General features: G+C 44.6%; 2 protein-coding genes across 5 annotated transcripts in view; both read left to right on the forward strand.

Moving 5' to 3' along the window:
* Window positions 1-10,492, forward strand: part of NHSL2 (NHS like 2) — a 73,470-nt gene extending 62,978 nt beyond the window's left edge. For 3 of the 4 annotated variants that reach the window (XM_024353229.3, XM_016943234.4, XM_016943235.4), the window contains one exon: window positions 502-4,782. In XM_024353229.3, coding sequence (XP_024208997.1) covers window positions 502-823 — 322 coding nt within the window. In that variant the 3' untranslated portion in view covers window positions 824-4,782. Of the gene's footprint in view, window positions 1-501 lie in introns of all 4 variants that reach the window. The other variant, XM_016943231.4, reaches the window with a different exon arrangement.
* Window positions 10,493-14,950: 4,458 nt separating this feature from the next.
* LOC465708 (TPT1-like protein) lies at window positions 14,951-17,215 on the forward strand. The gene is given in 3 exon segments (XM_054676576.2): window positions 14,951-16,885; window positions 16,888-16,920; window positions 16,923-17,215. Coding segments are annotated over 3 exon segments (501 nt in total). The 5' UTR covers window positions 14,951-16,491; the 3' UTR covers window positions 16,997-17,215.
* The last annotated feature ends 857 nt before the right edge of the window (window positions 17,216-18,072 follow it).

Consider the following 18,072-nt stretch of genomic DNA (forward strand, 5'->3'; position numbering starts at 1 on the left):
CGAAAAAAATCCCATCAAGAGTTGAAGTGGGGCACCAGGCAGCATATCAAAACAGGAACTTAGGAAAAGAGGAACCAGATGGGGACCAGTTATTGGACAGGGTTACAAGGCAGGGGTTCAGTGACAAGAAAACTGGAAAGAGTTTATTATTGGAGCTAGACCACCAGTCCAGAACAGGATCAGTCCCCAGGCTGTCCTGATTCAGAGTCACTGAGCTACTAGCCTTGACTCCTGAAATTCGTCCTTGGTCCCAGAACCTGGGCAGGACTGAGGCTACAGGCACAGGACAAGTGACTCCAGCTGGGGGCATTGAAAGGAATGTGGGGACGGGAGGGCCCAACAAGGGACTCTGAGGATTTAGAGGTGAGAGAGAGAGAAAGCAGGTCAATACGGCTGCTTGCAGGGCTGCCGCCTGGATTGTGTCACAGGCATGGGGGTCTGTGAAGCACTGGTAAATGTCTGCTGCATTAACTCACTCAGACCAAACTTTCTCTTATCTAGGTCCAAAAGGAAGCTGCTCGGCTGGAAGGAACCTGGTGAGGCCTTTGTGGGTGGCAGAACGAGTTCCCACTCACCAATAAAGAACACAGCTGAGTCTCCAATCAGTGAGTCTACCGCCACTGCAGGGTCAGGCAGCAGTGCCAACCTAGATGCTGGCAGAAATGACGATTTCAAGGCCTTGCTACAGAAGAAGGGAAGTAAGGCAACTCCAAGGTCTCGTCCCTCAGCAGCTGAACTTCTGAAGACCACTAACCCACTGGCTCGGAGAATTATTGCACAATTTTCAAAAGACTATGAAACCACTGATAACCCCAGTACCTAAGCCCTGGGCTCAACAAGCAGGGTTTACTTACTAAACTTGAGTAGAGAAGGGGGAAGAGAAAGGGTCTTTAAACAGAACCATGGGAACAACAGAGCCTACATTTCTTTTACATTAACTCACACTCTGGACAGCAGGAGAGAGGCTACTTCATCTAGAGCTAAAATCATCTGGCACTTAATCATCTTCAGACATTTTTATGTTTTCATACTTATAAGCTTGTCATGACTGACTACCGAGTTTCTTCTTATTTTCCCCCAGTGGTGTGCACTAACTAAGAAGAAATTTTCAGATGTCAGGGCACATGTGCCACTTTTTCAATTCAGTGACCCGGCTGCTCCATCCCTGGCTCCTGTCACTGAGGAGTGCAATGTGAGAGCAGATTGGAGGCTGCCAAACTTGGGGGGCATAGGGTGCCATTGCTTATTATTCACTTTCCTAGGGAGGCTCTGATGGCCCTGTGTGCAAACACAGAAAGACTCTGATGCCTCCTCAACCACAGTTTAGCTTTCCCCTGCGCTCACAAGAGGTTTGCAGGGTGCACTTATTTCGGCATGAGGTTGATTGGATGGCTTTTGTGGTGCAAAATATGACTGTGACTCTGTCCTGAAACTTAATGCCTTTTTCAGTTTGATTGTCTACATGGAGATCAGGGTGATAAGTTTCAATAAACATATAGACGCCCCCCCACCCACCCCCATTAGCTAGAAAAGACCAGGACTGGGTTGCTTTAAATGAACCAAGCTTGACCAACAAACAAGACAGCCATTTGTTCACTCAGATCTAGCCGAGGTAACTCACAAGTGCACCTTGAGATCCTCCATGTGTCTGTCAACAGCGATAGGCAGGATCTGCGCCCAGCTCATGCTGCATTCTAAGAACTCTCATTTCATTTGCATATAAAATTCATTACAGGAAGTAATTAACTGAAGGAACAGCATCATCAAAGGCTCAAGGATAATGGAAAGTAAGTGCATCTTGCCCCCCACCAGTCAATTCAGATCGTGGTTTGTGGTTGGTTTGGTTTTGTTTAAAGGAAGTCCGACTCTGTTCCAAAAACCAAGAACATATAAACTAAAAGGATCTATCCAAAATCTAAAAGGCAGTCTTGCCAGTTGCTATGGCCCATAATGCACACACACACACACACACACACACACAAAAGGGCTACTTTTTGCCATTTAGGTTCTGTGTTTGACCAGCTTTCAATTAACCTTGCTGGGGGAGAGCATAAGAACCTGGGTAAATGGCATACTGAAAGAGCTTCAGAATAATCATTGCGACCCCTCCCTGCCCCCACCCCCCACGAAGCTTATAGGCACTAACTATTCTTGTCAGCTCAATTTTCTAAGCAGAGCAAGAGCAGTGATTCATTTGATTTTTGTATGCCTGATTTCTGGGAGGTTGGGGAGGAAGACAAAGCACTGAGCAAAGAAAACCTGCTGACCAATGATGGAAAGTTAATTGTCTACTGTCTTCAAGAGGCAAAAAGAACAGTTAATGAAATTGTAGCCTGCTTCATAAAGAGAGTTCCCCAGCCCCTTCCTACTTCACCCCTCACCCAATAGATTCAATGGTCAACCTCCTGGAGGATGCAGTAAGGTTCCAGAGACAAGCAGATCTCAACTTTGATAGGTCGTATTGCCCAATGAGAAGCCACCTTTTAGCTCAACTGCCCACACTCCAGCTGGACAGAGCAGCTGAAAAACCACACTAAGTACTGAGAAAACTTGGGCCTCTCACAAGAGAAGCCCTAGGCCTAGGCCCTTTGTTGTTATAGTTCTGAATCTGAGACTTCTGGAAACAGGCCAGGCCCACCAACTCCCTTGCAACCAGCACTTCGACACTTAAAATAATAAAACAGCTAGGCTCAGTTGCTTTTGAAAGTACTAGAACTACTTGGTGTGAAGTTCTTAACCAAATTCCAAATTTCAGGGATTTTGCCCAAAATAAAATCAATTCATCCCTGGCCTCAGTTTATATATGAATGCCACATTTGTCTGCTCCAGACTTAGAATTCCAAAAAACAGACATTTTCCTCTGTAGTAAATGAAGGAGCGTTTGTGCTTTTGCTTAGCAAAAATGAAAGGACACCAGGGTCTCCTTGGGAACCATTATGACTAGTTGAACGTTAAAGCTGAGTATGGGACTCACATAGTATAGGCCTTGTTACTTCTGTGGACTTTTCTGGAAGTTTCTTGTTTACTACTTCTAATGGGTTTTGCCTCTCCCCTCACCTTGCTACCTCTGGAGGTTTTCCCAAAAGATTCTGAACCTGAATTCTCAGACACCTTGCTGTTTGTCAGTTACCTTTAGTCTTGTTTTCCTCTACAATACTCTATATGCCTGGAATTTTTAGAATATCTTCTACATCATCACTGTGGCCCACGCAGTGGTGTTCCCATTAGCACAAGAGGATTTGGGGCAGAAATCATATGGTCAGAGAGAACATTTAAGACCGGAAGTATTCATTTAATTTTTTAAATTAATTTTTTGTAAAGATGGGGGTTTTGCTATGTTGCCCACGCTGGTCTTGAACTCCTGAGCTCAAGCGATCCTCTCGCCTTGGCCTCCCAAAGTGCTGGGATTAAAGGAGTAAGCCACTGCACCTGGCCTCATTTAATATTTTGCAACAGGTAGACGTCCCAAATAAACAACCAAACTGTAAAATTTCTACTAATCACTAATTAACAGAACACCAAGCATCTTCCCCACTCCTAACACTCAACCTGTCTCCTACCTTTGATTATCATAACTCCACTCTCTCTCCCACCCAGGCACTTACCACAATGTTTGCTGCCTTCTGCACCTACACTGCTGAGACTGGAGAAGAGAGGCTGAAAGCCCCTCTCAGAAAGGCTTGCAGAGAACCCACCACTACTACAATTACTAGTATAAATAATAATGATAATAATTTTTGAAGGTGGAATAGAGAAGAGATTTGAGTGAAATGAAGTTGGCCCTAGGAGCTCAGCTTCCATTTCAAGTCGTCCCTATCCTCTTTTATCCTCCCCATTCCAGTTAGTAGCAACAGATGGCTCTGCTAGCCTGACTTTGATCTAGTCACCATCCCCAGGAGAGGAGGTTAATTGTTAACCAAGGATGCTTTGCATTTGGTGGGTAGTCAGTACATGTTTTTGAGGGTAGTTATTCTTGGTACAATAGCAAGCTTTGCTGGTGTCTCCTCTCCTTATCCTGTACTACTTGGCCTGCCTCAGCTCCTGACTGGGCCTCCCCCACCAGCCCAAACTTATCCCTCAGCCCCAAATCCCATGAACTGCATCCCTAGCACAACAACTCACCCATAAAGGAAGTGAGACAACAGGAAGCAAAATAATTAATGTTAGCTTAATGACCACAAACTGACCAGTTGATCTGGATAAATTACCTTGAGCGTGCAAAGACAGAGGAGATCCTACCAGGCTCTCCTAACAAGCACTGCACCTGACATCCAGTGTAACTATCTGGACAACACAGACCCGATTGCAGTCTCTCTGTACCTGTCAGTCTGAGCAGATCTGTCCACGCACCTGCCCTCTTCCTCATCAATGAACAAGTTGGGAAAAAGATGAGTTCACGCTCAGCGCTCTGTTCCTCACTCGTTCCACCTTCCATTATCAAGTCTGTGACACAATGGTGAGCTTTCGCTTTAATATGATTTGCTAGGGCCAGGACTAGGGTGAGGTGAGCGAGGCACCTAGGGCGCAAAATTCAAAGAGGTGCCCGCTCTCAGGGCCATGCAAGTGCCTTACCCTCGTCCCAGCCCTGTGATTTGCACTCTTTAAAGTAATATCAGTTTATCTTCTTCCTATGAACAAGTATAGTCCTTCTGATTTGGGGTCGGGGGTTAACTCCCTATCTCTTGTTGCACCAAATATTTTATTGCTACCTATTTTTCCATTGCTATAAGTCTTTGTGTGCCTATACATTAAAGAATCTTTAGTAGTGTTAATATCGGAAAACATAGTTGATTTCTAAGTAATATGCTCCAGGTGGCAAGTTAACACCCATTTCAGCAGGGATGCTCCCAAGGCCAGCCCTTCAACAAAAGAGTGACTGAGTTGACGGTCTGTCACCAGGATCCTCCCTCTCCTCTTTCTGCTCCATTCTCCTAAACCTCGCTTCCCAGCACCAACTCTCTTCAGTGCCTCCTACTTCCTTCTCCTCCTAAGAAAAACCTGCTCTCAGGAAAGGGATAAATTCATTTACTTTGCGATTATAAGGCTTAATGCTACCTCTTTTGAGGTCAGTTGCATTTTAACAAGGGAAAAGCCTTAAGCCAATGGAATGAAGTTCTACTTGCAGAATGTTAGGCATCAACTAGTTGTAGAAGTGTATTTTTCACCATGGAAAGGCCAAATTCCCTGACGCCTAACTCCAGAATATAGAAAATATCTTAATCGCCTGGAATCATTTGAGTTACTAGCTGATGGTCAATTAAATTGTCCTGATACCCAATGCTATTCAATATGGTTACTACCAAGGGACTCTCAGAAATGGCTACTAAAAGCCACTGAGAAGGCCTAGATCATTCATATTGTACATTGACATTTTTACATAAATGGAATTAATACTACTTACCATTTGAGTAAAGAACACAAGGAATTAAAGAGTCTGTGAAAATATGTCCTGTTTGTGAAAGGTGAAACTGTCCAATCCATGTCCAATCAATGTCAGTCGTCCAGTGTTGGTGGTGATTATTAAACTTATTGGAGGTACAACTTTACCTCCAATAAGCTTACCTTTACAAGCTTCTGCTTTCCCTGCTTCATCTCTGTTATGGGCTATCAGTCCAGCTTGGTGTGAAAATGAGACTATATCTATACCACAGCCCCCAATCCTTTCAAAGGCTTTGCATGTATTTCAGCTACAAGTGACAAGGATATTAGGGATTTAAAAGGATAAGAGAGTGGGAAAGATGTATAAGGAAGTGCCTTTGTCAAAAGGCAGCAAAAAGTATAATGATATAAACATAATATGAAATAAGCAAATTTTAGAATACTTTGAAACAGATTTATAGAGGAATACATAGTAAATAGTTATAGACACACATTTGGGGCATTTTTAATAAGGTTAGCAAGAAGAAATTTGCATGAGTAATGAGCAATGTGAAATGGGCATTATACTTTTGTTCAGTAAAACCCAAAATCTAGGCCAATGGTTCTCAAAGTGCAGTTCCAGGAGCAGCAACAGCAGCATCCCTGGAGAGGGAGAAAGACAGAGAGAGAGAGAGAGAGAGAGTGTATGTGTGTGTGTGTGTGTGTGTGTATGTGCATTCCAGTGATGTTACTCCTTCAAGCCCCTGAATCACTATAGCCACGACTCTCCAACTGATTCCAACCTTTACCATTATTCTGGCTCTCATCATAAGGACCAGTCTCTGGCCAAGAGGTGTATATTGTTATCTTGGTCAGGCATATGTTTGCTTGGTTTAAAGAAATTATCAGATTGAGGAGTCTCATGTTTTATGGGACTCCGGTGCATATGCTCGAAAAAAATTAAAAAGAACTTATCATATTGGATCAACAAATTGCTCAACCTGCAAAATCTTTGATTAGACTTAGCCAGCCCATCTGGCCTGCTTTGGGTTAAAAAAAAAAAAAAAAAAAGATTTTTTTTAACTCACAAATGGAAAAAAGGGAAAGGTGTTAAGTTTGTTTGGTATTGCCCGCTCTTAAATATCTGTCTTTACCGTGGTGGCTGTTCTCCAGTAAGGCTCTGGCAGAAGTATATTTGATTTTAAGATTTTTGCCTAAATAGTAGAATTTGATAGCAACGAACTCCAAAACAAAATCTGAACTGGAACAACTAGTTAACCCCTCTCAGCCTCTTTGTAATGCCAAGCTTTATAGACATCTATTCCTTAGGTGGTCTTGAGCTTTTTCTAACATCCAATTTTATAAAACGTTATGCATGCAAACGCAGCATTGTGCTCATTGTACAAGTCACCTCAAACTCATTCCTTTCCCCATGTGTATCATGGCGAAGAAATATCAATATATGTATGTGCTGAGGTCTTCTGATGAATTGTAAATTACAAACCTTTCCATTCATTTTTAAATGAGATATATTTACCCTGGCTAGTGGTTAAAGTTTTATTCTTTTTATTATATTTCATTGCTACTTTTTTCTACTGACTCCAAAGCTTACTTTGGGCTATATTTCTTATTTCTAGATTGTTGTATTTATCTTATTTCTATATTTATCTGCAGACTTGGAATGTTAGAGCTGAAAGGGACCAACCTCTCTCATTTCACACATGAGGAAGCTGAGGCCCAGAAAGGTCAAATAACTTATATACAAGGTCACACAGTGAGTCAGTGGTGGGGCCCAGCCTCAATTCCAGGTCTCCTGCCCTTGGGCCCAATCTGGTTTCATTTAAAGCACTACAATTTATAGAAGACCCACAGCTGGCTTCTACTTTTATGACACATGAATTTCCCAGGTATTTCAATGAACTAATATATATGCTTTAAGGGAAAATGTTCAAGAGTTCTTTAATTCATTAATCCAAAGACAAATTGGATTTTCAGTTTATAAACATTAGTTTCCCTCCAAATTCAATATGTGCACCCTACTTAGTACAATGGATGTTTTCCCTAAAAGTTGTGTGAAAAATGAGTTTTTTAGATATCAAGTATCATTTTTTAGAGGTAAACTTCCTATGTAAGGGAACCTTCTGGTGACTTCTTTTTGAAAAACCGAGATTCCTCTTGTCATTGTCCCATAATGTCTCTACTTTTTTTAGTGCAAACTTTTGTATTTGGTGTTTATTTAAAAGTAGGGTACAACCCAACCAATATTAGCTTTCCCAGAGTCTACTTTAGCCTTCCCTTCTTAATCTTTATGAGAAATTTTCAGACTGTTAAATGCTCATGAGATATTTAGTTGTGTTCTAGAAATTTCACCTGGCTTGATATTCTGTCAATCCCTGGGCTCAAATTCCAGCTCCATCTTATCAAACAATAACAGAATTCCCTAATCAGTACTAAGCTCCGCATGCAGTCTCTTTTCCAGAACATTCTTTGCCTAATGTTCCTTAGTGTGGCTCTCTCTTTAGTTGGGGCCTCCTTCCTTAGTACATGCATACCTTACTATTCTGTGGAATTGCAAGCCATGCATCTTTTAGAGCCACACTAGTCAAATTGATTGGCATTTCCATTTATTTTCCATTGTTCCCTTGTTTCTCCTGGACTTCCTCTGGTTTCTCTGTTCGAGGATGCTTAGAGGCTTCTCACCAGAGATTGGTGAGGTTTCCCCCATCATCTAGATGGGAGATTGACAAATTCTGTAAAGGTTAAGACAGTAACTATTTTAGGCTTTGTGGGCTACATGTGGTCTCTGTAGCACATTCTTCTTTGTTGTTGCTGTTTGTTCATTCGTTTGTTTTGCAACCTTTGGATAATGTAAACCACTCTCTTTTTTTTGACAGAGTCTCTCTCTGTAGCCAGGCTGGAGGGCAATTGTACAATCTCGGCTCATTACAACCTCCACCTCCCGGGTTCAGGCAATTCTCCTGCCTCAGCTTCCCGAGTAGCTGGGACTATAGGTGCGTGCCACCATGCCCAGCTAATTTTTTTTTTTTTTTGTATTTTTAGTAGAGACAGAGTTTCACCATGTTGGCCAGGATGTTCTCGATCTCCTGACCTTGTGATCCGCCCACCTCGGCCTCCCAAAGTGCTGGGATTACAGGTGTGAGCTACCGCACCCTGCCAATATAAACTATTCTTAGCTCATGGGCTATGCAAAGCCTTAGGCTGACCCCTGATCCAGACTGTCTTCTGAGACAAGCATTTCTGTGAGCTGCCCCATGTGATAACTGAGTTGTGCAGTAGCTGATGTGGTTTATTGCCTTCCCATCTACTGCATTGTCAGACCAGACTGACTGCACAGGGGCAGGTGGAGGGGGGCTGCATATGCCAACCATTACTCTTCAATAGAGTGTCCTTCATGAGCTCTCTCTCTCTCTCTCTCATTACTGACTACCTCAGTGTAGAAACCCTCATTTTTTTCCCCAGACCTATCCTTGTTACCCAATGTGCCTCTGCTTCCCTGGGTTTGGGATAAACTGGAAGGAGAGAATTTCTGAGTTCTCTTACTTATTTTGTTCCATAACTTCTCCCTCAAATCTGTGGTTGGGGACTCCCACCCTTGTCCACCCTTTCCTGCCTCATACTAGTATCATGAGTTTAGGGCTGTCGTTGGAAAGTCTGGCAGCCCAGGCCATAGGATTCCAGTTCAGCCTACGATTTCCTAGGGAAATCACCAGGTTCCAAAGGCTGGTTTTTAAACCTAGAATATCCATGTATCCATTTCCTAATGCAGTTTGGACCTGTTCTAGACAGAGCACTCAGCCCTAGCAAGAAAACCAATGAGGTGCAGAAGATATTCTGTGCCCACAGTTTTTCCCTGCCTTCTGGACCCTCAGCCCCTGGGATGGGCTCCTTGGGATTGCCCATGCAACAACACAGCCACAAGACATTCAGCACACCACCTCCTCCTGTGTTTTGAACCTCTAAATGAATTCTGTTCTAAAGCTTCTTCACGTCTCTCTCCATCCTGCTCCCATCTCCACCTCTAATGCTTCTTGGGAGTCTGAAGCTCAGATTCACATTTTCACATTTTCTCGTATAAACGTTGTGGGATAAGAATGGATGATATGTATGTGTCTGTGTGAGTTTGGTTTCTCAACCTGGACTGTGAGGGCTAATAAATTCACAAATCACACCATACATGCGCGTGTGCATGCGCGCGCGCACACACACACACACACACACAGTCCAGCACCCTCATCAGTTCTCTGGTTTAGGTCCAGATCTGATGGGACTGGTCAAGAAGGGGATGGTGGGGGCTCCTGAAGCATTTGCCCTTTCTTGCCTCTTGAGACCTTCTTTCCATTGGCAATTCAAAACAGGCTGACATACAGAGGGCTAGCACTCTAATTTGATGTGGACTCAGCCACTCAGACCTAGGTCTCAGGCTGCAGCTTATCCTAGCTCAGCAAATTGCTTCTTAGAATCTTTAGCTTGATTTCTGTCATTTGAGCCCAGGGATCTACCCACTTACTGAAATCTAAATTTTAAAAAATCAGTGATGAAAGTAATTTTCAGGATTTCCCTATTTAAAAGCATCCATGAAACAGTTCCTTTATGCCTTCTGTTTAGGATTTCCAGAATTAGGAAGGGAAACCAGGCTTGTGCCTTGGATCCAAAAGCAGCAAAAATACTACACTTGCCAAAAGCAAACTGAGGAATGAGCATTGGCCAGTCCTAGTATGCAGTCAGGAGGTGGACTTTTGTTAAGTTAGCCCTTACCATTTAGTGCTTACTGAATGCCAACAATGCACTTAGAAAAATAAGGGAGACAAGAATTTACAGACCATACCCTAAACTGGAAGGTACAGGAAAGACACGTCTCCTAGAGCTGGGAATGTGTCCCTAACATTTCAAGAAGAAGCAGAAAGTAGGAGAGATCACGATCTCAGTCTTTTTAGGATTCCAACACAAAATGGAAGGGAGCCCTCTGTGGGGTGATATTACAAAGGGTTTTTCTTGTCTTTCTTTAAAAAAAAAAGGCATTCCTTACTGGCTTGCTACCAGCAATTGAACTGTATTCTTTATATAGCTAGAGCCGTTTGTGTCTTCTTAAAATAAACTTTTTCTGTTAAAATCATTTTCTGTTTCACCCTCTGGTTTTCATTGTAGCAATGATACTTTTATTCAGACACTCAGCCCAGTTTTGAGCATGTTTAACCATCCACACGAGTATGGGGCCCACACACATTGGCTTTGATGCTCACGAACCTGAGAGCTCAAAACAGCTATGTGGCACAGAATGTCCTGCAGAAACCTGGCCCACTGAGCCATGGGCCTAAAGGCAGGTAACCCATGTTCTGGGACTTCATTTCAGGGATTTGAGTCCAGCTGTTCATGAAGTCAACAAGGGGGAGTGAGCAGCCATCACCAGGCCTGAGGGGAGGAGGCAGCCTTAGCAACTATCCCCAGGGCAAAAACTCCCTCTGTGTTCTCTAGCTCAATAAAGTCACCCGGCAAGGCAGACCAGAGTGAGTCTGGGCTGGGAGGGAAAAATCCCAGACCAAATGTGGTCCAGATCATTTCCATCCCTCAAGAAGGGTATGGTCCCACCATGCAGATGGCGACAGCCATATTTGAGAGTCAAATCTCATCAAAAGAAGAAAGGAACTTTGTTCTCTATTCCCAACTGTCCCAGGCCTCTAAGGCTGAGGTTCTTGTAGCCAGCATCCCTGTCTCCCCAGGCCCCTGACACCACCCGGCTGCTCTTCCAAAAGATACACCAGAACTGGAAATAGCTAGAAAACCTACAAGGGAAGGGAGAGGGGCCAGGGCCACCCTCAGACAATAGCATGTGTTTAAGTTGGAGATGAAGGTCAGAAAAGGAAGCTAGCTCGAGGTGGGCCTCATGGCAAGCAGTCCCTTGGTAGAACCCTGCAGTTCAGGGTCTGGTGTTCACTCCAGCAGGTTCAGAACTCCTTTGTACCTGTCTTAGTTCATTTTCTGTTGCTATAACAGAATACCATAGACCAAGTAATTAATAAAGAAAAGAAATCCACTTATTTCTTACAGTTCTGGAGGCTGAAAAGTCCAAGGACACGTTGCTGCATCTGGAGAGGGCCTTCTTACTGAGTCATAATAGGGTGGGGGACATCACATGGCAAGAGAGCAAGAGCATGCCATCCTAGGTCTCTCTTCTTCTTATAAAGCCACCAGTCCATCATGCCCGCACTACCCCCCCACCGCCACCGAAGACCAACACACAAATTTTGAAGGACACATTCAAACCACAGCAGTGCCACACCACCATAAGCTGATGAAGCTTTTAAGGATTTACTCACACTAACCAAACTCACAAAAGACAGGTCCTGGTATGTTAATTAACAGAAGAGAGAATGTACCTCTCAAACAAAGGTCATAAACAGGAGGGCTGCAGGCTGAATTGAATTCACATACATTATCTAGAGTACACAGTGCTGTTTGTCAATTTTTAAAAATTTAGGGGACTGGGCATGGTGGCTCACACCTGTAATCCTAGTACTTTGGAAGGCCGAGGCAGTTGGATCACCTGAGGTCAGGAGTTCGAGACCAGCCTGACCAATAAGGTGAAACCCCATCTCTACTAAAAATACAAAAATTAGCTGGGTGTGGTGGCAGGCGCTTGTAGTCCCAGCTACTCGGGAGGCTGAGAGAGGAGAATTGCTTGAACCTGGGAGGCGGAGGTTGTAGTGAGCTGAGATCATGCCACAGCATTCCAGCGTGGGTGACAGAGCAAGACTCCGTCTCAAAAAAAAAAAAATTTAGATGGAGCCGTCTCTCCAATTTACCTCCCACCACTCCCTGTTGCATCAAACCCAACCAGCTTCATTCCCTTATATTATCTGTCAGGTCCCTGAAGGCATATGAGTTTTTGACCCTTACCTTAAGTTGTCATCACAGGTTGAAGAACCCAGGAAGCATATGCTTAGATGGAGTTTACTGTGTGGGATGTTTACTAGGGAATGCCCTAGGAATCAACATCTGTGGAAGAGAAAGGAAGGAAACAAGATTAGACAGGAGGCAGCTGGGCAAGGTGGCTCACGCTTGTAATCCCAGCACTTTGGGAGCCGAGGCGGGCAGATCACCTGAGGTCAGGAGTTCAAGACCAGCCTGGACAACATGGCGAAACCCCATCTCTATTAAAAATACAAAAATTAGCCAGGTGTGGTGGTGTGCACCTGTAGTCCCAGCTACTCGAGGGGCTGAGGCATGAGAACTGAACCCAGGAGGCAGAGGTTGCAGTGAACCAAGATTGCACCACTGTACTCCAGCCTGGGTGACTCAGCAAGACTCTATCTAAAAAAAAAAAAAATTAGGAGGAGAAAAGAGTAGCAATGCAGGTGTTACAAAGCTTCTGCTCACTCAATGGCTGGCTCTGGCATTCACATGACCTGTCCATTGTCCTGCATTGGGCCAAAGGGCAGGCCTTCATATCTCCGCTTCAATAAGTCATTGGCTCTAGGCCATGCCATGAAGGGCTTGACCTTGGGTGAGATGTCTGTCTCAAGCTGAGGCAATCCCTGAAGGAACTGATAGTTGAAGAAGGCTCTTTGCTGACAGCACTTTCAGCAGCTGGCAGTAAATCCTCCCTTGAAGGGGGATCTTGGTGACAGAGTTCTTTGTCCATCACAGGTGTCTTTCTCCCATGAATAGTGCAGGCGAAACACTTACAAATCCTTATTCTGATTCCACCCCCACCTTTCTTTTTTTGAGACAGGGTCTTGCTCTGTTACCCAAACTGGAATGCAGTGGCACAATCACGGCTCACTGCAGCCTTGAACATCTGGGCTCAAGCAATCCTCCCTCTTCAGCCTCCTGAATAGCTGGGATCACAGGCATGCACCACTACACCTGGCTAATTTTCAAATTTTTTTGTAGAGATGGAGTTTCGCTATATTGCACAGGCTGGTCTCAAACTCCTCGGCCCAAGTGATCCTCCTGCCTCAGCCTCCCAAAGTGCTAAGATTACAGGCGTGAACCACGACGCCCATCCCAATTCCCTCACCTCCTCCTTACTTAAGACCAATTACACTTCATTTTATTAGGTTTGTAGCTTTCTTCAATTGTCACCATCTTAGGACACGTGCTAGTAGACTTTAAATGGACTTCAGTGTTTCATAAGCCTCATTAGTGCCCATTAATAAACTCTCTCCAAGGACATGTCATGCCACATATGCAAATGGCTAAATCAGTCCATCACAAAATACCATGAATAAAATGTCACTAGCATCTATCAGGCACCTACAATTGGCCAGGCATCGTGTGCTCCTCCATCCACTTGTTTTATGCTTCCATTCAACAAACGTCTAATGAGCTCCTACAACATGCTGGGCGGAGCATTAGGAGCTGAGGGTAGAGTAGTGACTGAGGGAGACACCATGCCTGCCCTTATGGAGCTTACCATCCAGTGGAGCCACTGCTGAGACCAATTCACATGGCATCCCTGGGAACCAGGACCAATGGTCCTCATGTTCCTATTATCTAAGGGCCACTACCCTGGCTATGAACTCCTCTGGTCAGCACTTACTTCGTACTCTGCTCTGCTACCCAATTTTCCCTGCTCCTCTTCCTCCCATCGTTTTCAACTGTGCCTTCCTGGAACCCCAGTTCCAGGGTGTCTTAGTCCATTTTGTGTTGATAGAATATATGAGACTGCGTAATTTATAAAGAAAGGAGGTTTCTTTAGCTGACGGTTCTGCAAGCTGAGAAATTCAAGGGCATGGCCTTGGCTTCTAGCAAGGGCTTTTGTGCTGTGTCACAACATGGTGAAGAAGGTCCAAGGGGAAGTGGATACGTGCAAAGAAGACAAAACCTGAGTGGCATCCTGGCTTTATAACAACACACTGTCACAAGAATTGATCCATTCCTGAGAGAACTCATCCAGTCTCACCAGAGTGAGAACTTACTACTACCAGATCAGCACCAAGCCATTCATGATGGAGCTGCTCCCACGATTCAAACACCTCCCACTAGCCCCACCTCCCAACATTTGGAGATCAAATTTCAACATGAGTTTTGGTGCAGACAAACAAACTACATCTAAATCGTAATATTCCAACCCTGGGCCCCCCAAAACTAGTGTCCTTCTCACATGCAACCTACAATAATTCTATCCCAATAGCCCCAAAAGTCTTAACTTGTTCCAGCACCAATGTAAAAGTCCAGTCTCATCTGAGACCCAAGGCAAGTTCCTAACAGCTATAAGTCTGTAAAATTAAAAATCAAGTTATTGGCCAGGCACGGTGGCTCACACCTGTAATCCCAGCACTCTGGGAGGCTGAGGTGGGTGGATCACGAGGTCAGGAGATCGAGACCATCCTGGCTAACATGGTGAAACCCTGTCTCTACTAAAAATACAAAACAAAATTAGCCGGGTATGGTGGCAGGTGCCTGTAGTCCCAGCTACTTGGGAGGCTGAGGTAGGAGAATGGCATGAACCCGGGAGGCGGAGCTTGCAGTGAGCCAAGATCGCGCCACTGCATTCCAGCCTGGGCGACAGAGCGAGACTCCGTCTCAACAAAAAAAAAAAAAAAAAAAAAAATCAAGTTATTTACTTCCAAGATACAATGGTTGTACAAGCATTGGGCAAACACCCATTCCAAAAGAGAGAAATTGGACCCAAAAAGGGGGGTAACAGGCCCATACAAGTTCAAAATCCAGCAGGGCAGACATTAAATCTTAAAGCTCCAAACTAATCTTTTACTCTGTGTACCACTTCCTAGGCACACTGGTGCAAGGAGTGGGCTCCCAAGGCCTCGAGCAGCCTTGCCCCATGGCTTTGCTGAATACCACCCATGTGGCTGCTCTCACAGGTTGGAGTTGAATGCCTGTGGCTTTTCCAGGCTGAAGTTGCACACTGCCAGGTGGGTCTATAATTGTGGGGTCCCCATGGCAGCCCTACTCCCATGGCTCCACTAGGCATTGCCTCATGAACACTTTCTGTGGAGGTTCTGCCCCTGCAGCAGGCTTCTGCAGAGGCTTTCCAATACATCCTCTGAAATCTAGGTGGAAACTGCCAAGCCTCCATGGCTCTGGCATTCTGGGCTCTCACAGACTTAATACCACATGGAAGTCACCAAGGCTTATGGCTTACACTCTCTGAAGTGATGGCCCAAGCAGTACCGGGAGCCCTTGAACTTCAACCAGAGTCAGAAACAATGTAGCAGTGATGTGAGGAGCAGCGTCCTGAGGTGGAGCAGGGGCAGCAGTGTTCAGGCCTTACCCCAGAAACCATTCTGTCCTCTTAGGCCTCCAGGCATGTGATGGGAAAAGCAGCCTCGAAGATTTCTGAAATGCCTTCAGGGTCTTTTTCTCCATTGTCTTGGCTTTAGCACCTGGCAACTTTGGTTTCCTCTCCTGAAAATGCTCTTTTCTTCTATGCCATTTGGCCAGGCTATGCATTTTCCAAATTTTTCTGCTGTGTTTCCCTTTTCTCCAGAAATTCACCATAAGCAGTTGGAAGTAATCATGCAGCAGCCTGAATACTTTGCTGCTTAGAAATTTCTTCCACCAGGTATTCTATTAAATTCCATCTGAGACGGAGCAGGGATTTCCTGCCCCTGCCAGTTCAATTCTACAATAAGCCTTCCACAGAGCATTTGGGCATAGATGTAGTTCATCCAAGTTCTTTGTCAATTTAAGACAAGGATGGCCTTTACTCCAGTTTCCAACATGTTGTTCCTCATTTCCATCTGGAACCTCACCAGAATGGCCTTTACTGTCCATATTTCCATCAACATTCTGGTCGGGACCATTTAACCAATCTCTGAGGAGTTCCAGACCTTCCATAGTCGTCTTGTCTAATAAGCCCTCATCAGAATCTTGGTTTTTTCTAGCCCGCTCTTCCAAATTCTTCCAACCTCTGCCCATTACCCATTTCCAAAGCTGCTTCCACATTTTTGGGCATTTCTTATCACCAACACTGTACTTCTCAGTATCAATTTTCTGTCTTAGTCTGTTTTGTGTTGCTATAAAAGAATACCTGAGTTTTTCCGTCCACTACCCCCATCCCCCCAGCACCACTTTGGCTGCACTGCGCTCACTCCGAGCTCTGGGCTCCTGCTAATCTAGCGCCACCATTGTCTCCCTTCAGCCGTCATCATGATTATCTACTGGGACCTCATCAGCCACAGTGAGATGTTCTCTGACAGTTACATGAGCCAGGAAATTGCAGACGGGCTGCGCCTGGAGGTGGAAGGGAAGATAGTCAGTAGGACAGAAGGTAACATTTTTGACTCGCTCATTGGTGGAAATGCCTCCGCTGAAGGCCCTGAGGGCAAAGGTACCGAAAGCACAGTAATCACTGGTGTCGATAGTGTCATGAATCATCACCTGCAAGAAACAAGCTTCACAAAAGAAGCCTACAATAAGTGCATCAAAGATTACATGAAATCAATCAAAGGCAAACTGGAAGAACAGAGACCAAAAAGAGTAAAACCTTTTATGACAGGAGCTGCAGAACAGATCAAGCACATCCTTGCTAATTTCAAAAACTACCAGAAAACATGAATCCAGATGGCATGGTTGCTCTGCGGACTACTGTGAGGATGGTGTGACCTGATATATGATTTTCTTTAAGGATGGTTTAGAAATGGAAAAATGTTAACAAATTTGGCAATTACTTTGGATCTATCACCTGTCATCATAACTGGCTTCTGTTTGTCATCCACATAACACCAGGACTTAAGACAAATGGGACTGATATCATCTTGAGTTCTTCATTATTTTGACTGATTTATTTGGAGTGGAGGCATTGTTTTTTAGAAAAACATGTCATGTAGGTTGTCTAAAAGTAAAATGCATTTAAACTCAAAAAAAAAAAAAACCTGAGACTGGGTAATTTAGAAAAACAATAGATTTCTTTATCTTGTGGTTCTATAGGCTGAGAAGTTCAAGGGCATGGCCCTGGTTTCTGGCAAGGGCTTTTGTGCTGTGTCACAACATAGTGGAGAAGGTCAAAGAGAAAGTGGACACATGCAAAAAGGGGAAAACCTGAGTGGCATCCCGGCTTTATAACAACCCACTGTCACAGGAACTAATCCATTCCTGAGAGAACTAATCCAGTCCTGTGAGACTGAGAATTCATTCACTCCTGCAAGACTGCCACCAAGCCATTCATGAAGGATCCATCCCCATGACCCAGACACCTCCCACTAGGACCCACCTTCCAACATTTGGGGATCAAATTTCAACATGAGTTTTGATGGAGACAAATAAACCACATCAAAACCATAGCACAGGGACTGCTAAATACCCCAACAACAGAAATAGAAAGCTCCCCTAAACACCTTCTTTAACTGAGACCTGGCTGTCTCCTGAGAACCCCACTTCGCCTGTAGGCCTCTCCTCAGAGATTCTTTCCCTCCCCCAAATACTTCTGCATCTGGAGGTGGAGTGGGCCCCTTCTTTGCTCCCCACTGCACCTTCCAGACCATGACCGCTGTACCTCTCAGGCACTTCCCTCCATTCTATCCTTTTGCCCACCCCCTAGTCTTGCCCAAATCCAAATCACTTCAACATTCATGTGAAAGATCTATCCCACTTCCCACACTTCTTGTTTCTTCGGCCTACTCACCTCTGTTGCCCTCCCTTTCTGCTCCAGTCACTCACTCTCAGGGCCCCAAGTGGATCTTGCGATGGCCCAGAACTGCTGCACCACTGAAATCTTAACTTCAATCCCCA

Source organism: Pan troglodytes, chromosome X, assembly GCF_028858775.2.
Source record: "Pan troglodytes isolate AG18354 chromosome X, NHGRI_mPanTro3-v2.0_pri, whole genome shotgun sequence".
Lineage (NCBI taxonomy): Eukaryota > Metazoa > Chordata > Mammalia > Primates > Hominidae > Pan > Pan troglodytes.